Source organism: Orbicella faveolata, unplaced genomic scaffold (assembly GCF_042242905.1).
Source record: "Orbicella faveolata isolate gen_17 unplaced genomic scaffold, um_ofav_v1 contig_26, whole genome shotgun sequence".
NCBI classification, from domain to species: Eukaryota; Metazoa; Cnidaria; class Anthozoa; order Scleractinia; family Merulinidae; genus Orbicella; species Orbicella faveolata.
This window is the reverse complement of record NW_028301554.1, coordinates 13,615,958-13,637,320: the sequence shown is the minus strand read 5'-3', so window position 1 is coordinate 13,637,320 and position 21,363 is coordinate 13,615,958. Positions and strand designations below refer to the sequence as shown.

At 36.6% G+C, this 21,363-nt stretch overlaps 3 protein-coding genes across 6 annotated transcripts; 1 reads left to right on the top strand and 2 right to left on the bottom strand.

The window, feature by feature from the left end:
- Positions 1-2,602: 2,602 nt before the first annotated feature.
- LOC110063309 (small nuclear ribonucleoprotein Sm D1-like) lies at positions 2,603-6,084 on the bottom strand. The gene is made up of 4 exons (XM_020770280.2): positions 5,964-6,084; positions 5,780-5,856; positions 3,934-4,125; positions 2,603-3,159 (listed from the first exon to the last, which is right to left on the bottom strand). Exons 1-4 carry the CDS (start codon positions 5,975-5,977, stop codon positions 3,080-3,082), a joined length of 363 nt encoding a protein of 120 aa, XP_020625939.1. The 5' UTR covers positions 5,978-6,084; the 3' UTR covers positions 2,603-3,079.
- Positions 6,046-10,750, top strand: LOC110063308 (cilia- and flagella-associated protein 263-like). Its single transcript, XM_089295453.1, has 13 exons — positions 6,046-6,275; positions 6,621-6,712; positions 7,043-7,130; positions 7,376-7,493; positions 7,628-7,720; positions 7,842-7,904; positions 8,549-8,629; positions 8,743-8,898; positions 8,991-9,098; positions 9,783-9,851; positions 9,968-10,018; positions 10,213-10,248; positions 10,525-10,750. Exons 1-13 carry the CDS (start codon positions 6,046-6,048, stop codon positions 10,600-10,602), a joined length of 1,263 nt encoding a protein of 420 aa, XP_089151579.1. The 3' UTR covers positions 10,603-10,750.
- A 614-nt stretch (positions 10,751-11,364) lies between these two features.
- LOC110063307 (uncharacterized) lies at positions 11,365-21,149 on the bottom strand. Of its 4 annotated transcripts, none has more exons than XM_089295454.1 (9): positions 20,987-21,149; positions 19,638-19,721; positions 18,329-18,398; positions 17,922-18,014; positions 17,312-17,342; positions 16,839-16,893; positions 15,891-16,573; positions 13,749-13,795; positions 11,365-11,958 (listed from the first exon to the last, which is right to left on the bottom strand). In XM_089295454.1, the coding sequence occupies exons 1-9, from the start codon at positions 21,104-21,106 to the stop codon at positions 11,900-11,902; spliced, it is 1,242 nt and encodes a 413-aa protein (XP_089151580.1). In that variant the 5' UTR covers positions 21,107-21,149; the 3' UTR covers positions 11,365-11,899. The 4 variants fall into 4 exon arrangements, with proteins under 4 accessions (XP_089151580.1, XP_089151582.1, XP_089151583.1 ...); XM_089295455.1 differs by lacking the exon at positions 11,365-11,958 and adding an exon at positions 11,971-12,704; XM_089295456.1 differs by lacking the exons at positions 19,638-19,721; positions 20,987-21,149 and adding an exon at positions 18,989-19,136.
- Between the last annotated feature and the right edge of the window lie 214 nt (positions 21,150-21,363).

Sequence of the window (21,363 nt, the reverse complement as noted above, 5' to 3'; positions counted from 1 at the left end):
TGTCATACATTTACAGATTTCATGACAGATCGATTCAAACTGTTATTGCAGTATGACAGTGTTTTGAAAGCTCTGCGGGTGCTTCGCAAAAAAAGAGACGACAAGCATCTAACCCCCGCCTTTGAATACCAAGTATGGTTAGTAATATTTTCGCTGTCAGATGAAACAACAGTGAACCATATAAGCAATGAAAAACCGCCAGTTTCGGAGAGGATGGGGTTGTTTCGAAACCTTGCGTAATTAGCGTTTTTCATCACGAATTCAATAGCCCGTAAAGGTTCTGGAAGTAACGAGAAATTTTAAAATAGTGAATTCGGGGAGTAATACATAGGGAAAAATTACCGACTTTGCTTGCCTATTTCGTTTACATCCTGTCTATATAAACAAGTATTGCAAAATCTTTGTTGAAATTACTTTATTTTTTTCCTACTTAACAATTAAGTTATGAGCTCGAGAATTCTATGACGTGGTAGGTGATGAGGCCGAAGGCAAGGCCGAATCAACTATCACCTCAAAGAAATCGAGAGCGAATAATCTCATTGTTTTAGTAGAATTCTAACTGAAATAAACGTAAATTACGGTTCCCAATTATTTTTCTACGTATACTTATTGAAATTCATGCTTTAACAAAATCGCACGGACTGCATAGACCAATTAAAATTCACCCTAAAACAATACACCACAACACAAGGCTCTGGGGAATACTCTGTAGTTATTCCCCAGAGCCTCGCACTGAGGTCTCTTGTTTTAGGCTGAATTGGTCTACTGTCGTTAGAAAATTTGCAATTGTGTACGCGCACGCACTCGTTTCTTCAATAATTTCAAGTTCCCCAAGTCAAAGCACCTTTAATGGCCTTCTTTCAGTCTTCTCAGGGATTTAATTATCCATTTGCATCTTAACTTTCCTCCAAAACGTCTGGAAAACGAAAAACGTCGCCATTTCGTAGACGAGCGACAGCCACTGCACTCAGTGAATAGGGACTTTACGATATGGTACGGCTAGGCTGTAGTACGGCGGCAGGTAGTGAAGATCACTACCGGTGACGTCATGACGCGCGAACCGGTACGGCTTTCCCGCCGTAGCCTTGCTTTCTACTACGGGAAAGTGCCTGGTTTCACGTACTCTTCACTACGTGAGTGTAAGTTAAGCCTGCTGTTTACTTCTCATTTTAACGCTTTTTGCACTGTTTGAACAGCCTAGTTTGAAGATAAAGTTCTCAATCATAAAAATCGGTTCTAAGATCATTGTTTCTTTGTCATTTGTACAGAAAATCTGAACGATTTTAACACCTGCCGCGAGAGGATCAATTCAGTCATATTAGTAACGGGCCGAACAGCCGTTTATAAGAAAGCTTCGTATGTTCTAATCTGAGCTATAATTGTTTACTACTGTTCAAAATTTATTTTACTATAATCGAAAGTTTTGTATTTTCGGACTTATCTCGTAATCGTTGTACGAACAACCTGTCCGTGTTGAAATCGAGCTTTTTTATATCAGAGTTTGTATTTTGTTTTGTGGTTGGAATTACAGGCGGTTCTATCAAGTTCTAAAAGGCAAATCTGAGTTCTGGGAGATGTAAGACGGATACAAGAGAAGGAAATCGTTGTCATTAATCAAGCCTATTTCGTATGAAAGTAGAATGATCTCTGGTTTTCTTGAAAGTCATCATTTTTGCAAAGACACGTAGAGACTGCACATACCGTTCCCGTACAGCAAAATCTTAATCATCTGAATTCGGCGGGTAAAACACCGTTGTCAGCCTAGTCCCTCACGGCCAAAGTAGCCGTAGTAGTACCTCGCCGTAGCGTATCTGTAAGTCCGTAGTGAATGGCTGATAGTGTACGAGTAGCTCAGCCACTCAGTTTGCAGCATTTGCATTGGTATACCAGTAGAATTCCCTTGAGTTAATGTATACTTATCAAACCCCCAATAGTTTTAAAACATACGGACAAGGAATTCTTCACTCGGGCTCTTTTTGAAGTCAATAAGGGTGCTTAATACCGCGGCGAACATTTTGACTTCGCGTTCTATGTCGGCCAAAAATCTGCATGTGACACAGTTGCTCCCCCCTCTCTTCGCTGAGATTTTCCTTCCACTACTGAGGTGCCGTTGCGCGTTACACTCGGGATTCAATTCCACTGTACTTCAAATAACTTCATGCCCACCGTTCTCTACCCCTGGGGGCGCGAGAGGGTTAATAGCTGCGTCCAGGGCATTAAAATGCCTTCGCTGGTAGCACTTTTTCCCTCTCATTACTCTCGAGGCACAGTGTAAGATTTTAACCATACCATTGTAAACTTAAAAGTGCATTTAACAATTCAAATATTTGCGTTCATTTTACTTGAGATTAAGCTACAAATAGTGCATATTCTGTGATCAGACTAGAAAAGGCGACTGATAAGTTCTAACAGAGCTAGGAGAGCTCTTGAACAGTGTGCCATTTTGAGGTAAAGGACGCTACAATAACATGCATTCCTTTGGGGAAATGACAGTACTGTTAAATTCCCTTGTAAGGGTTTGGATGCTTTTGATAACCTCGAGATGCTTCATCTTGAGATAAAGTCGGTTCTCTTTACTCCTCAAGAAACTTGACAATACATGTACACTGATATACTACAGTTTTATTTCTTATAGTCAGTACAAAAGTTATATTTACATTTTCCAACAACTTCCACATAAAAGAAGGCACACTTGGAATGTAGGAGACTGTTCTTTCTCCTCAACTGTGTCAAGACTGTGACCTGTTTTCAGGTAAAATCTTCACAACCATCTTATCATTATCCTCCAAGCTGAAGCTATGTGGTTCCTTTGTTCTGTCCTTTGCACACTGCTACCTTCATTACAGTGACTTTCAAAACAATGTTTAATGAGAAACTTTTACAAACAGCTGACTTGTCTAAATTGTCATTGTTATTTTATAACTCAGTATCACCATTTACTGGATCATGCAGTCATCGCTAGGATTCAAGGTGACTAGTAAAGGTGTCCTTAGTTCACATGATTTTGAAAGCCACTATAATACAAGGATCCTTCCATTTGGAAAATCGACATTAGATGCTTTGTGATCCAGATGTGAGATCATCTTCTTCCTCTTCCTCTTCCACCTCTGCCACGCCCTCTTCCTCTTCCACCAGCAGGACGGCCTCTTCCCCTAGCAGCTGTTTGAAAAAGAGTACAGCATTCACATAATGTATTAACCCTTGTAATCATGGGGAAAAAACTAAACAACTCACACTTAAAAGAAAAAAGATCTTCTGCAAATGGGAGAAATCTAATTTTCTGTAAAAATAATTAAGGCTTACCTTTAGCAAGTGTCAACTACCTTTCTCTTTTTTCAAAACAAAATAAAAACAATGACAGAAATCTTCGAATTGATACATATTACATTGAAATCTGTTTTGAACCTTTCCAGGATATAGATTGTTTTGTAAATTTGTAACCAGATGTTTCTGGTTTCTTGAAAATTGTTGTTCAGAAACATGCACAGTTCGTAAAAAACAAAGCTGTACAAGGTGCTATTCCATCATTTTGTTTGTATCATTCACATCATGGATAATGTTCATCTTACTTTATTCAAGTCATTTAAAATAACTTTTCACAACCAAACTATTGGTATCACAAGGGAAACCACTTCTATTTTGAATGAGCTTGTAAAGCATGGTTTGGAAACAACACAAAACTGTAGCTATTGAATTGTAAGAGCCACAAGCACTATGTTGCTTATCAGTAACACTGTAACCTTGTTAAGAGCCCAAGCTGTACTGTGGCATAAGAGATGATCTTAAACATCAAGGTTTTGATTCTACCTAGAGGGTACGTCGAGACTTTGAACTTGCATTTATATGACTTTTTTCGTAGGTTAAGCAGATTTCAAGTCCAATCTAATGGTGACACAGCCACAATACCATAAATTATGACAATCAATAACATACCTGCTTCCTTCTTTTTAGCCTTTGCTTTGGGAGCATCATCAACTAGAAGAGTGTCTAGAGGTAAACTTTCAGGAAGTATGAAGTAGCGGATGTTATTACCCCTGATGCTCAGTGACTCTAACTGAACTGGTTCCTTATTCTTGATGGTCATTTTTACAGCTTTCAAGTGTGTGTTCATACTCATGTCAACACCTACAGTCCAAATTGAAGCAAAATATTAAAGTTAATATTTACATGTACTGTAAGTTACATAAAGTCTTTTACATGCAATTATTACAAAAGAAGAAATATGTTTCCTTACACGGGGACTTCAGAGAAAATGAGAATATTTCTGAAGCTTGTACGAAGGAAGCGTTTTATATTGCTGAGGTCATGACCCAAACAAAGATCTAAACCTTGCCAGGCATTGGAAACTCAGCGAAGTATTTACATGTATGTTTCTGGAACATTTTTACATGTTGTGACCTCAACCCAGAATCCTCTATTGTATGACAGTCTATAAACACTATAGACTTCATCTAAAAATTTGACCGGATGCATTCTACACTGTAAAAGGATTCCAAATAATCAAGCATTTAGACATCCTGCAGAATACCAGGGCAGCTCACAACCATTTCATTTGCTTGCACTTGATTACTCTGTAGGATGATCTTTATTTAGTGAACTAAAACAAAGTGACTAGGTATAATGCCAGGGCTTGTACTCCTTTTTGGACTAAGAAATCAAGAACTTTTCAAGGATTCCATCGGCTAAAAATAAGTACAATTAGAATGCAACACTACATACTCAGGTTTAACGGACACCAGCAAGTCTAACTGTTCTTTAGTTCTTCTACTATAGACATACGTGAAGAGCTAAGATCATTTCTTTTTTTGCAAAAAACTGCATTTTTGCCTTGTTAACCAAACAGTAAACAAATATTAAGGTGTTTCAAGGACCCAAATTTACTTATCACTGACTTTCACTGGCCTTAAATTTTGATTTTCAACTTTAAGGACTCAAGGAAATTATTCCAAGGTGCAAGTGAAACCTGTTCATAGTCAAACCATTGTTTCAGTCACACATCAAAACTGAAAATGTACGCTACGACTTCAAGGGCAAATTTGAATTTTTCTGTTCAATTACCAGGTCAGCAATTGCAACTCAACTTTCCCAAATTAATTCTGTTGATAAATCGTCAGTAAAGGGAAATTATTTTCTCCCTGTTTGACTGAGAGGTAGTATAACTTCAGTTTATAAGTTTTAATTTCAGTTTATAATTTCAGTTTAACGAAAATCCATACTCATCAAAACTCAACCACAACGTAGCAACTTCCCTGAACCTTGAAAAGAAAGTTGCAAGTTGCTTGAAGGAAACCATTATTGGAACACTGCACTGCAGAGTTCCCATCAAAAGAACATCTGGTTTGACTGTAAGTTGTCATCTTTGTTAAGAAATTATCCAGGAAACTGTAGAGGTCTTGAGGAATCACGAACAATGGAAGGAGAGATATCAACTGCAACATACTAGTGATCTAAGATATCATGACAGTATGGTTTGGAAGGTTAGGGAATTTCCATGCAACATATATCTTTATGCTTGTGGACATGGTAAACCCGACAGGAATCATGGTAGATAATTTAACACTATCCCGCTTCCCGGGCCCGTTTACATTTCAAGTGTGGATGTTGCTTTCTTTGGCCAGCTTAAGTTAAAAGAAAAAAAAGGGTGTCCCTAAACGGAAAGCAGCTGAAAGCTAACAAACCAAAACATACACCCTCAGAAACGTAGCTGAATGAATTACTTTAGTAAATTAACCATGACATAGAAGAGACCAATAACGTTTCTAGCTCTGGTTAAGCTTACCCGTAATAGTTCCATGAACAACTGTCCCATTTTTCAGCTCGATTGTCACTGTTTCATGGCTCAACTTCATCAAAAACCTGTCAACAAGGGCAACACAACAAATGGAAATAAACAATATAGCGACATAGTCATCGATATCATACAACCTGACAAAGATCCAACATTGAATCTCCAATTCTCTTACCTAACAAGTTTCATGGTTGCAAGCTGAAGATGTCAGATGCAACCGGATTATAAAAATTACCAAAACTTTGAGAAACTCAAAGATGGCCGCCAAACGTTTCGAAACGTTCTGCCTCGATCCCATGAACACGTGCAACTCGAGCCTCGTTTGCGTGTTCTGTATGTTTGCCATGGAAACCTTCGATGTTCACAGCGAAAGAAAAATCAAGATGGCGATGTCCGATGTGGATGTGAGTAGCTCTTTAGACCACGATGAGGAGCCTCTGGCTGAACTTACGGACGAGGAACTCTACAACCTTGTTCAGGAGACGTTGTAAGTTTGCGTTAAGCACGATAGTGATATTTGCAGGTTAATAGTAGCACAATCTGGCGGGAAAATCTACTTCCAGGTCGATTTAGGACCAAAATTAAACAGTTTTCATGAACGCAGTTATACTGTTTGGCTTATGTGGCCTCAATGTTTACTTTAAATTAATATGCTCCGTCTCCGTTTGTCACTTTTAAACGCTACAGTCATTTTTCTTGAATGTACAATGAAATCTTGCCGTGTAAAGTTTAGTTTCCCTTGATATGACCAGTGTTTATGACTGTACTTGTACTTGATCTACTTGTTTACTGTGATGTGTGACGTGTGCTTCTGTTTTTCTGCATTTCTTAGACATGCCAACGATGTACTTAAAAACGAGACCACAATGTTTGAGAAATACCTTAAAAGGGTTGATCCAAAGGACATAGGTTTACAGCAAGCTAGTGAGTATTTTTTTTAGAAGTTCTCCAAAATTAAAGGTTCGTGTATCTGCAAACTTGTCAACATTAATTTATTTGTATGTAAGTTTAGTTAAATACAACGGAAAGCTGTTACATTTTATCAACCTTATCTGGACAATTACAGAGCATCACTTTAAATAAATGTGGGCATCACATACCAACCTAAACCCTTTCTGAGTATTCTTTCCTAATCTGCATCCAGTCATTAAGTACACTGTGCATGTACAGTATCATGTAAAAGTTTCCCAACCCATTTTGAAAACAATGCCATAATTTTCTGTAACTGTAACTTGTTGTTGTGTTTCATGTAAGCTACCCAAGGTCCAACCCAGCCTACTATTGAGCCAGGTCACAGAGGACTGAGAAAGAGGTCAAGATCAAGGGGACCATCATTAGATAGGTACAGTACTGAGTCAGTTATTAGGCACCTATTTATTATTACATATTTGCTAATCAGTGTAGATTAGGGGAGGTGACTTCCACCAATTTTCTTTTTAGGGCCTGACTCAAGATATTTTGTTGTCTTCAAAAATATGACAAACTGCCGCCCCACAGGTGGTTTTTTTGGTGTGAACTCCAAATTTGGGGAAAATTTGGTTTCAATTACCTATTTATAATGTATGTGTTGAATTTTCATATATTTAGGCATTTGAAATTAACAGCAGAGCAGAAGTGTGACATTGCCCAGCGGGAGCTGGAAGAGTTGAGAGATGAAATTGAGAAACTCAAAGACGAATCAGAAAAGATCCTTGATAACTTCCGGGTAGGTCAACAAATAGTATTGATAAACAATAAAAATACAATTAAGTTAAAAGAACATTAATAAATATACAAGCACTCTTAATTATACTTATTATAAAGTGAGACTTAATGTTGCTATGTTTTTGTCATTCCAAGGCTGTCATGGAAGAAGCAGACATCAGAAGTGCTGAAGTTAAGAAGGCTTCCTATGAATTTGAGAGAGATATTGTCAAAGGAGCAGTCAACCAGGTAAAGTTAAATTCTATATCTCACTAATGAAACATCAGAGTTGAGGTTATTTCCAGGGTGACCAAGTAAATTATGTTAGTTTGTTAATAAATTATTACATAACTTTATGTTGATATTGCAGAGAACCAACAAAGTTATTGCTGAGAGAGTTACAAGATATATTGAAGACAAAATTAGAGCAAGGGTAAGTATTGTTCATGGCTCAGATAAATATTAGATACGCAACACTTTCAAGTTGTATTCCATGGAATATCATACAACTCACTTTAAATGTACTTTCTCAGTGTACACTCTAGCCTCCAGGCAAACGTGTGTACCAAGAAAATACTTAGTGACAAGTGAAATATCCCATGGTTTACCACAAGAAAGTGTTGTAGAACTATTTTATACCATGTCAAGAAAACACAGTGGCGGACACAATCAATGAAAAGCAAGGGAAGGTTGGTTGTAATACCAGCAAGGTTACAATGGCTTTCCTGCATACTGATTTGTTGTCTTTTCTATGGCATGGTATAGAAGACTGCACATGGCAAAATTCACTTACCATGCACAGAATTCTGTCATGGTGTTGTCTTTTGCAATCATTTGAAAAGAAATGTACCATCATGATTTATAAAACATGTGCAGAGTCATTGCACTGATGATGAAACCATTTCAGTGTTTGCTGAAACTCCGTAATATTTGTGGTTAATGAGTGTTGTTGTTTGAAAAAAAATTTTACCCAGGTAATTTTTTTTTAACTTTAATTGTCTCCTGTTTTTTTTTTTTTTGTATCTCATTATTCTATAATTTTAGATAATTACTAATTTTCTTTCTTTATTGATTTAGGACACCACAATTGAGAAGCTAAGACTCAAGAACTCTACACTGAAAGTTCAAAAGAGAAAGCTGCACATGCAACTTAAACAGGTTTGAGAAATAGTTAAAACTACATTTGTACATGTAAATATTGTGACCCATTTGATCACTAAAGACATTTAGCTCTTGAAATGGAATAACTAATTTTTTTTACTCTTTTTTAGAAAGAAGAAATGGGAGAAGTTCTTCATGAAGTTGATTTCAATCAGCTCAAAATTGAAAACCAACAATATCTTGAAAAGATTGATGAAAAAAATCAAGATCTTCTGAGACTTAAACTCATGGATGGAAATGTGCAACAGATTCTTAACACCTACAAGGTCAGTAGAGATACAGGGAAGGGATAAAACAGTTTGTAAGAGCTGACATAATGACAATGTGACATATTTTCTGATGCACATTTTTTTGACAGAAAAAATTACACACACTGACAATGGAGTCGTCAAGATTGAAAATGGAGATTGCACAGAGAAACGAGCTGCTTTACAAGATCGATGCTGAAACACAGATGGTTGAAAAGGTTATTAACTTATTTGGAAAATAATAATTATTATTAAACCTTGTTTTAATGCATCATACACATGCACAGAATTAATTAAAATATGTAGACAAATTTAAGAATTGAACCTGAAATTTTGTACCCAGAGATCTGAAGAAACCACAAAGGTGGAAGATGCACCATCTGTGATAATGAAGTTTTTTTGTATACAATCTAAATAAAGAGGGAACACAAACAGTGTTTACTATGGATGGCCACCCTTGAGTAAGATCAAAAATAATGTTGCTGGGTTTGAATCATGGACAAGTTGTGTTTACTTCATAATTTCTTGATTGCTATGGGTTACCAGATATGACAATGTACATCTGACCACCAAATTATGTCATAGCAGCTTTTGAAATTTTGAAGGGGTTTTCTGTGGTCTGTAGCTTGGCCCTTGCCCTCTGTACTTCCCACCATGGAAAAAGGAACCAATTCAAGTAAGTCGCATTGTTTTGCCACATGTAAAGACAATTTTTCTGCAGAGTTCATGTACACACTGTTTCTACATAACAAGTGGGCTCAACCTTCCAAGTGAAAAGAAATGGCAGCAGTACCCCATTGATCACTCACAAGAATCAAACTTTATATAAAACATCTCTTCACTATCCCCTCCCTCCCTTTAAGGTAATAATTATTTATAATTATGAATGTTTTATGTTATAGGAACGGACAAAAGCAGAAACATTGAATTCAAGATTGAAGCAACAACTAACAGACTACAAAGTACCAGATGTGAGTAGTGTTTTCTTTTACTAATAAACTTGCCTAGGTATGACTAAAGTTGTTCTTAAACTAAGATGATTCATTTAATTGACAAATATGATTAACATTAAGTTTGCTTTATTTAGGTTTTAGATTATGTCACTGAACGAGCAGACCTATATGAACTCAACAAAACAGTAAGTTCACTATTTTAACATTGTACAGTTAGATGGTAGTGTAAGTCAGTATTTTTCTCTTAAGTAATTTGTGAAGTTGTATGTATGTTTTAGAAGTCAGGCAAAGTTTGACTTTTCCATTCTATTTTCAGAAATGTTAGTATAAGCAAGTCTTTTCATACTTACTGAATCATATTTTTTGTCTGATTTGGTAGGTTCGCATGTGGGAGAGGAAAGTTGAAATAGCACATGTGAGTATAAATCTATATCACTATCACATAAAATGCTAAGTTCTTACTATTTCTATTGCTTCTCTGCAGTTTCAAACCCAGCATTTGATGGGTTTTATTAGTCCTTTGTCACAACAATATGCTTCTAGTGGGAAAAAGAGAAATGCATGTATTACAGCTGTGAACAATACTAGTCGAGTGTTGTGCACAAACTTGTCACAAAAATACTGTAACTTGCTTTAGCCACTTTAGACTTCTTCATTGTCTTATGTTTCTTTTGTCCTTTTCTTCATGTAGATGGCTTTGAAAACAAATCGCAAGACTTGGCGCAAGTTACAAATGGCTCATCAAGAACAAACCCCTTGGAAAGTATAGGGGTGTCATGCAACACACAAACAAATTGTCACTTAGTGTAATGAGCATCACGCCATGTTGTAAATAGGAAAGGCTTGTTTGCAGGCATTGTACAAAAGGAGTTTGCTCACCAGTTATATTAGTTGTAAATAAAGTAAAGTACCCTAAATTTGATTGTGTACTCTTTTGTTGAAGATTAGAGCCATAGGGTAAGAGGGTTTTACTTTAATCCAGACTTGCAGAACCATTCCCAAAATGTCCCTCAAACAACTCTGTAAGAGACAGAGTGACCAACAAAATCTATAACCCTAAACACAAAACATTTTGAGTTTTTCAATTCTTTACTTTCACAAAGTCTCCAGTGACTGCTGTTTTCACTAGGTATAGACCATTAGCCCCTCGCATCTCATTATCCATGTGACTTCCACAGGCATACTACAGTGCACATGCATCTAGCAAAAGTTCAAACTACAGTGATCTTGGAGTCGAAAGATGGCAAACCCTCGTCCCTTGTTATAATAACATTGATAGCAGTCAACTACATGTAACTAGACTTGCCACAAGTCCACCTTCGCATAACCATCACCCTAAAGCAAAATGAGGCAAATCTTTGAGCGACAAGGTTGCAAGAGGTCAACCTTTCCAACAGTGAAACTGAGACTGGGAATATTATTAGAAATGACATTTAGAAAGTCTACCAACTTGCATCCCAACTGGCCATGGACTAGCCATTTTGGCTGGAAAAAAAAATACAAAACCCACAACAAATGTTGTAAAACTCACTTGTAGTTTACTAGTATTTTATTATGTAACTCTTGTATGTGCAGTTTAAGACTGCAGCTGACAGTGGAATAAGACATGCAAAGTACTATGAAAGTCGTTGGAGAACAAGACAAAAAAGTTTATTTTAAGTGCACTTGCTTGTGGTAGGTGGCCTAGGCACAGTAGAATAACAAATGGCCAAATGGAGCCTATATATACATGTACAGCCTAAATAACAACTTAAAACTATTTAGGTATCTGCTGTCCTGACTAATTTTACCAGAACAGATTTTCGAACACCTCATCAAATTGTGCATCTCAATTCTGACATGCATTGTCTTGCGGAAGTTTTACTTCAGACTTTGACACTAAACATTCACAAAACTCAGTTAATGATGACAACTTTCTGAGATTTACAAACTTGCCTATGTACCTACTTTAGCCACAACATTGCAAATTATTTGGTTATTTTTTTCTCTCTGTAAGAGCAGACAATCGGTCAGATTCCACATGTGTGTAACATAGACTGGAATCATCAGCAATTCAGTAGCTTCTCCTATGATGGTAACTCCACAGTAGAATGCTGCATTCTATGCCTGCAAACCCAGTCTTCACCTGTAGTGATCAATATTAAGTATCTTTGTAAATTTTTCAACTAATGCAAGTTCTGAAAGGCTAAGGAATGCACTGAAAATTACACACTGAAACAATGTATACATCTGAAAAGATAATATGATATGTATAATATGATAATATGTAAATCTATGCCATCTGAGAGGGTGTGGAAAAAAATAACAAATTATGCACAAAATTTTCGGGAGAAAAAAGGTATCAATTATGCGGAAAACACACTGGATTATGTGGAAATTTTAACAGTTAACAAAATTGATAATAAAGCCTTTCCAATGTACCGGACAACAGTGAAACAAAAAGCACTTCAAAGTCTTGCCAACAATTTAAGCTCTTTAATAGAATAAACTTATTAAACATCATACCTGCCAATTTTGACATAATGCTTGATCTGTTTCTAGTATTTGTTGACAGGTATTTATTCATTTGACACAGCTTTTCTACAGAGTTTTTACCAACCAATTTTTTTTTTTTTTCAATAATTTTTAACATAATTTTAATTTTAATTTTTTTTAGGGGAGTTTTATTGATAGGGTTGACCTCCAAACTCCCCTTTTCGAATTTATATATTTACATTTTTTTTTGTAATTATGAATATGAATGAACTTGTATGTATGTATGTGAAGAATTTGTTGTTGCAATCTTGGAACATCTGTAACTTAGTAACCAGGCATTACATTGGACAATGAAAAATAGTTTCCAGGCTCTTCACCCAAAGTCAGTTGGAACACCTGCAGAAAAACACATCACGAACGAAATGGCATGTTTTCGTCGCTGTTTTAGGAGAAAAACTACTTCAAAATAATCATTCAATCTCTTCGCAATTTTTACTTGTGGGTATGTTAAGCATCTGCGTTATTGCTAATATGAAACACTTTCTGTTTCATGTGAAGAAAAGCTCTGGTTATGTGGAGGGTGTGGATGTTAGTGAATTATGCAGATCCACACCACCACATTCTGTCAGATGCCCTGTAAAAATCGGCTGCTCATATTGTATATATAACATTGCAGTTTGCTTGCTCATATTGTAGCGATCATGTACAATTCTACACCTTCTAGGACAGACAAACAACTTTGCTAATTATTGCACAGCTAAGCAATTAGAACACCAAGAACACAAAAAATCAGCTTAATAAGACAGTTTTTTTGGACAGCATAAAATTTCTACCTGTCAAAGACTGACTGGGCTTACATGTATTCTTAAAGAACCCCACTCTGTTAAACAATTAGATTATGAGCTCGAGATTTCTATCACGCACAGAAATCGAGAGCGAATAATCTAATTGTTTTACTATAAATCTACTAGTCATTCAAAACTTTATCGACATCCTCTTCACAGACACTTAGAAAATGCCATTAAGTGGCCATTACTTTGTTAGCAAGGGCACACTGCTACGCTACTTACTATCTATCACAGAATAGATAGTGGGTAGCGTAGCCAATCAGAGAACAGCATTCATGATAGAATGCTAGTGGATTTATACTAAAGGGGAATATTTCTTTAAATAATTATTAATCAAGGCCCAGGGGGCATAAGTGCCAGAAGAATATCGGCCCTAGGTCTCAACCACAATAAGGCCCATACAGAAAAGACTGAAGTTGATATTCACCCAATAATGTCCCATAAAGAGATCTATCACATGACTTAATGATAGAAAAAGAATTGTAACTGTGAGGTGAATGTGACAAAACATGATCCTGTTTTGTGATCAGACATGATAGGAAACTCTTCAGAAACTGAATTGAGTTTATCAAAAACAGCACTTGATACTCACTTTGACATTTACGACTGCAGTAAAATTTTGTTCCTTTCCCTTTGCACCTATTAGAAACATGCAACAATAAAAGCATGGTTAATGTTGCAGTTCGCAGAGAGTTATGATCAAACAATGGTAATAGACAAGTGCAAAAAAACAATAATAAATGGGGTAAAGGGAGGATCACTACTCTGCGATTGGCATGACAGATGAACTTACATTGCATGACCAAAGCCTGACTTATCTCCTCAGGAGTAAAACCTGTGCTGGATCAGACAAGTCAGCAAAAGGGCAAAGCCTAACTCTAAATGGCACTGGAGTGGAGTGTAGACATTTGTGGCTTGCTCAAGCCTACTATATCACCAGCACTACAAGCCGACACTGCCAGCACATGCTGAATCAGAAATCAGCCAAAACAAGCGCAAAATAGTGCCACTAATATTAGGAAAAAACAAAGCTTGGAGAGGTCACTTTGAGAATTAACTGATAGTGTCATACACTTTATTCCAAAATGGCCAGCATTTTAGTATTCTTTTGTTTGCCTTCAAATTACCCTTTGTTGCCTTCAAAACAATATTTTCCCTTGAACGAGGCAACAACGGCTAATTTGCAAGCAAACAAAAGAACAATAAAATGGCAGCCATTTTGGAATAAGGTGTATAACGAGAGGTCAACCCCAGTTTATTCAAATAATAACAACAATCAAGCCTCCAAACGGAGGGAGGGTGGAGTTACAATTTAGAAGACTAAATAATACTGACATGTACAATAGCAATAAAGCTAGAAGGGATGATGCTAAAGTTCAAGCTAGAATTCTTTATAGCCAGACAGCTGTCTGGGTTTTAAATACCAATGATAAATTTAATGTACCATAGAAAGTAAAGATCTTGTGCAACTTTGTGCGATTTACTCATTCCTGTAAGCTAATATTCTTGTAAGCAAACAGACTCTTTGAGGGCTTACTATGATAATCTAGACTTTTTCTTTGCTTTTAAAGCGCTACTATGATCAAATTTTTACCCCTTGATTTTTTAGGTTAATCACATAGATTTCTACGAAAGATTAAAGATGCTGTTTACCATTTACAAATATCTGCATTGGTTCTGGAGATATTTAAGTTTGAAAAATGATCAAAATATCCAAATGAGATGACTGATGACGTCATTCACTCAACCAAATATTACATCAAGTATATAAATAGCGCTCTCTTGGTCAATTTGCAGCAGAAATCGTTGAAACTTGGTAGGCTAATAGTTCTAAATGCAACACACCTACAGCTATAACAATTTCTGTTCCCATGACAACCCACTCTTTTCCAGTCCTCTCTAGCCTGATTTCAATATTTTAGTGATTTTAAGCTTGGAAAACATTAAACAAGGCCATGAACTCAACATATTTATATGCTTGCTGGATCATGCAGATGAGGCACCATTGGCAAATATCAATATAGAATGCTAAAAGTGGTCAGAAAAGCCTTTAACACAAATAATTGTTAAGCTCATATTGCAGAGCACCTCTAGTAGAATCGTACCGTAAAAAATCAAACATTTCTGATACAAATTGACTGAGTCATCCTCGTTTATCGTATTTGATCAAAATTCAGTTGAGCGTACGACGTCATTACTTGGTTAATTTGCATATTTGAAAAACTTGAATATCTCTGGAACGAAAAGAGATATCTGAAAACAGTAAACAACATTTTTACTCTTGTACAGACTACTTGTTTACGTCTTAAAATGGCTCAGGTTTGAAAGATGCGATTTTCATCATAGTAGCACTTTAAGCTCCCATAAACAGACCTCGAAAGGAATTGAGCCTGCCATTGAAAAATACTCATGAACATTATTTTGTAAACTGTATCCACTGCTTTTTGTTGCAGTGAGACTGTTAATGGTAAAGTTAATGCTGGCTGCAAGTGTGGTTTGTTCTAGTCCTAGTACTGCAGTATATGCTTTATGCTTCCTTGCTCTGTACGTTATTAGAAAAATAATTTTTATTTTAAATGTTGGACACACAAACCCAAATTTATGAAATATTTAGCACTGTTGCATGACAAACCTTACCTTGGATTGAAGATTGAACCCAATCTACACATATTAATGTTTCACTTTCAAGAATTTCAAGGCAAAGGGTTAATACAAACTATAAATGGTTTTTTACCTCTGGCATTTCTTGAACGTTCCTGCATATCTCTCAACCTGCCTACAGTTTGCACAGGCATGCTTTTTCCTGCCACTTTCAGCATAGTCTTTTAGAATCACTTCATGGAGCCGATTGCCCTCGATCACTTCCTCTTCCTTTTTCCTGCACCTCTCTTCAAATTCTTGATTAGGGTGTGGCTTGCCAAGATGAAGCTGATCCCTTAGTCGCCTGTAGGAGCCATCTTTATGCCGTTTATAAACTTCCATGTAGTCAATGGCAGATGGACCCGCCCTGTCAGTGAGCACAGATTGTATTCCACGGATGACTTTTGTTTCCCAGCTATCCTCCTCCTCATCGTCATCATTGTCGTTGTCATCATCGTCTGAGCTACCCAAGATTTCCAACCCACCATTTCTGTTAATAGTAGCCAACGTAACCGAAGGGCCTTTGGTTGGTTTGGGCTCACTGGACGGCAAAGCTTTGGTCACAGATTGAGAGACAGCTGTAGTATTGTTCTCTTTTGTACTGGTGGTTTGTTTTGATTCTGAACTAGAAGAAACTGAGCTACCCTTCTGCAGAGTTGGCAAAGGTGTTAAGGAAGTAACACCAGGTTCATCTAGTTTTCCTGCTTCTAGCCAACGCCTTAAATAGCGACAAACAGCACCTCCAAACTTCACATACAGTGGAAACAAACACATAGCCTACAAATGTAAAATTAAGATAATTTATAATGTTATATCATATACAATCATGGAAAATCCCAATTTTGGTTGGAAGTGTATGCCAAAATGTTTGCCCAAACTCCATTAAGAACTACAAAAGAGCCAATATCTTCATGATGAGAAGTGATAGTACAAAAATGGAAAGTTTCACTGGAACACTGGAAGAAAATTAAAAATTGTTGCACATGACAGAAACAGAACTGTACATGTAACATGCTTTTTGCTTTTTAAAATCTAACATTACCTTTAGTGCAGCATCCTTTTCTGAGGGTTCTCCAAAGAGCCGTCTAAACACATCTCTAATAAAAATAATTTAAAAATTATAACCTGAATGTGAAAGGTGAATTGATCAACGTGACACGAGTGGGGAACAAAGAAAAAATCTCAGTCCTCAACAGGAATCGAACCCACGACATCCCGCACACCAGGCAGGTGCTCTATCCACTTAGCTATGAGAACTCATAGGGAGCAAGGTCATTTAACTGAGTTCATATATGACAGGCATCCTGCATACTGCTAGGATCAGCACAGTTGAAGTCATCGTGAGTAGTGATAATTGAATAAAGATGGTAAATTTTAAGCTCGGTAATGAAATGTGAAAGGTAAATTGATCAACATGACATGGGCGTGGGACAAAGAAAAAATCTGAATCCCTAACAGCAAACTTTTGATACAATTGCTTGGCATTTATCACAGAAGGTTTTGCATTAGGGTTACCTTGTGTCCTTGTGAATGAATGGGTCCTTAGCTGAAATAAATAATTGTCACTTACATTAGAAATAATAATTATTATTTTTAATATAATTATTAATAATGTTGAATTCCTGCTGTATACTAAATTATTAGTAAACTGCAGGTATCCAAACACACAATGTTGCATCGAGCCCACTTATAATGTGCCTTCAGAATATGCCAGTGACGTTACTGCTACAACTCCACCTAATATTATACAATAATGCTTTAAGGCCATGCAATAGGACCCCCCAGGCAGTCACTCTCAAATTGATCACTTTTCCAGACATGCTTGTGGTAAACACCTAGGGTAATCTTTGATTCTGGCTTTCATAATTATAATATTTTGGGAAATATTCAGGCAGTGCCAGTTCAAAACAGCACAAATACTCCTTCCCCCACCCCCCCAGGAAGGGGACTCCGATATAGAAAGGATGGGGGTGCTCATTGGAACTTTTGAAAAGAAGCTTGGTTTGTATTTTCCTCTCCCCTTTTCGGAATCAGAAAACCCCTGAAGACAACTTGCAAAACACTGACATATATACGCATTTATCTTTCAAAATAGTAAGTAGATAAGGTGTATGTATGCACTTACCATAGGAGGAAGAACCCACGTGATGGATTAAACTTCTGTTCTGAGCTAACACAACAGCATCTTGGACTAAGCATTTAGCTTTGCTTACCTTGCCTGTAGCAGAGCAAAAACATGTCAAAACATAATGTCAAAGGTACATAAGATTGTCTGCCTAGACCTTTCAAGATTTTTTCACACTTTGGAAACAACAGAATACCCAAAAAATCCCTTTGGATTATATGTGATTAACTATCAGCAGTGCATCACAACATTTACCATTGTGACAGGACGACAAAGATTAGAGGATAAGGCTGGCAAACAAGCACAGAACACAAATATTAAATACAACAAAATTTTGAGTTAGATTATATACAAAATTAATATTATTCATTATGGTTAAACACAGCACAGCTTTAAATTCATCTTACCATTCACAAAATTTTCCTTCAAATGTTGTATGACGTGATCTACAAACCCAAGCACATGCAACTGATCACTCTGTAAAGAAAAGACAAAACTTACATGTAAATAGATTACAAGTATTACTAGTAGTAATCAAAGATTATGAGAGTGCGTTCGACGCTGTCACTTAATTAAATATATATAAATGAATTCACTAGCTGACTTTTAACCTCTGTCTATTGCTAAAATCAACGTTTTTCATCGACAACTGAGGTTTTTATACAGACAAATTTATCATAATGTCAAAGTCCACTATTTGTTGACACGTTGCATGACAGCGGAAGTTTCCGTACACAAGTTAATAGAACGAAAATATTTACATTTATAGCCTTCAAATTTTGTGCTTAATATTCTCACATTAATTTGTAAAAGTAAATTTTACATACATTATTCTAAACTGGAAGCACAAATGTAAGCAAACATTCGTGTGCTCGTTTATCGTCAGTGTAAACAAACTCCGTTCGACTAATTCGCGTATCATGTTCCCCTGATGAATAAGGTAGACAGTATTTACATAATTTCCCATTCCTTGGTTCAGGCTCACTCTTATAGATCTTGCCTTCAGAGTACTTTTCCACCGATTCCAAACAATAATCAACTGGATAAGGAGTGAGCTATCTACGTGCCTGTCGCGACTGAAAATAATCAACTACTGCAATCAAAATATAGCTTTTCCCACAGTTAACATCTGGAAAGCCAAGGCACTTCAAAGTCGTGTCCATTTTAAAACAAATAAAGTAAACATGGACAATTCCATCAGATTTCAATAAATGCCACTGTCGAGGCATTTAAATTCACCTAAATCCAACGCTGAGGGCACAAAATAGCATAGTCTACGGCGACTGAATGGAAAGATGTCAAAGAAAGATCCAGCACAACTCAGATGCATGGCTTGCTCACATGCTCACATGTTTGCCACATGTCTTATCACATGTAATCACATGTCTTAGTATTAAACGTTACCAGTTTACTGGCCGTGACATGCCCCTGCAAAAATCAAGCGGGGTGGCCATTTTGGTGTCCTTACAGGAATGTGGAGTTTTTCTGCATGTAACTGTGCACAGGACAACCAGCTCTGGAAAGCCACAGGTCAGAATTAGACTTGCGTTCTTCGAACGCAATAATTTGTGAGCAGCAGTGTAGCCCAAATTATATATCACTTCCTGGTTAACTTTTTCACAAAGAGCCCTCATGTAAAACTTGATTCAGAGCAAAACACTTTCATCCGTCTGCACATCTGAGAATTATTATTTTTAACTCGTATAGTAACTGTACCTTGATTGGGAAGTCTTTGATGCAACCATTATTTATTGAAAATTCTCTAAATGCAGACACAAACTTCTGCTTTTGTTCTTGTGTCTAAAATTGAAAGGTGAGAAAAATTAGCATGTTTCTACCTCTACAAAAATTATTATTAATAGTCATTTTTCAAAGCCTGATTAGGTGCAAATTATTTGAAAAACAAAATCCCCAGAACACCAGCACCAGCTAGCAAAAAACTTAATGGCATGTACCTTGATAAATAAAGCTAAAATAGGCAAATGAACTAAGTACAAACAACAAAGAGTGATCGGTTTTAAGGCAAGAGGCTCATGCCTTCAACATATGCTGCCAAGGTAGGTCATTATATATTGTAGCGATATTGTAGTATGTCAGAAGCAACAACACCAGTAGACCTGTTTAACAATTAGGCTAAGGTGGCCCAAGTTTTCTGTGAACAAATAGTCAATGAGGCGACTAGGCGAGTTGACGATCGCTCATAGAAAACAAGGGTGAGTAGTCTATTAATTGTTTTAGTAGACACATCACCTACAATGTTTTGTATTTTTCAAGCCTAAAATTAAGAATAATTTTCAGTTTCATGAACTGTGCATATGTAATTGTTGTCTATCAGGGAATAGAAACAATACGAGAACCAATCAGATTTGCAGATTTCCACTACTTTTCACACAGCTGAGTCCCTACTAATTATGGATAGCTCCAAATGATGGTAATGGCCACTTCAAAATCCCAGATTTTAGATGAATTTTTGTTAAGTGTAATCTATTTTAAGATAGTCTTTGGGCATTTGGAGTAATCTGTGACCTGAGGATCAGTATTTTATCCATGACTCTATAAAAGTTAACTTCTACTTTGCTTGAATGATACACAACACCAAGCTAAGGTATAGAGAATGCTGCAATGGGTATTCCGTAATCAAGGCACCAATATTACGTCACTAGCTTCAGATAATTCGCACAAATAATACGTTACAAAAGTGTTGGCGGAAAACTGTACGAGCATATTTTCCTCAGGAATTTGTTTTGCCACTGATTTTACAATCTGGAGGTAGCAAGTCACAAAATGCGCCTGTTAATTTAATTTGTTTCGCCAGTTTAGCGATTCAATTTGTTCAAAGTAAAGTCCGATACAACCATCAATCAGGTTAGACGTTCTCTTAGATCTAAGCGACTTGAATAATCTAGAAAGTAAAGCTTATTGAATTTATGGTAAAAACGTTTACAGAAAAATATTATTTTGAAGAAACTTGGCATGGAATAGTAACTTACTTCCGTAGGTCGATCGAACATAACATACATAGACCAATAACGTCACCATTAACTTTTACACAGTTATGTCAATACCTGATCTTCCAGTAAACTCTTAAATGCTCCTTTATGTTTCTGAAAGAATTCGTAGTCCTGGGGTGTTAAGTCAGGATCAAAAAGCTCGAAATCTGTGGAGCTAAACGGCACATTTCTCATCTTGATATACTTGGCTGCGACTTGCTCTTTTCAGTACAACATCTACTTCATATTTTCAACATGAAATGTATGCTTGTCTCCAGTCTTTGTCAACATTCTACGCCTTGCGAAAAAAATAGGTCCAAATTACGTACGTGTGTGGGTTTACAAACTTATCCAGACTTTTCCAAGTCAGAATTGCCGGTTTTCATGTTACGTCATCAATTTCCATTATAAGAAATTACCAATCCTTGTGAAGTTTTAGTTTCATCAGATGT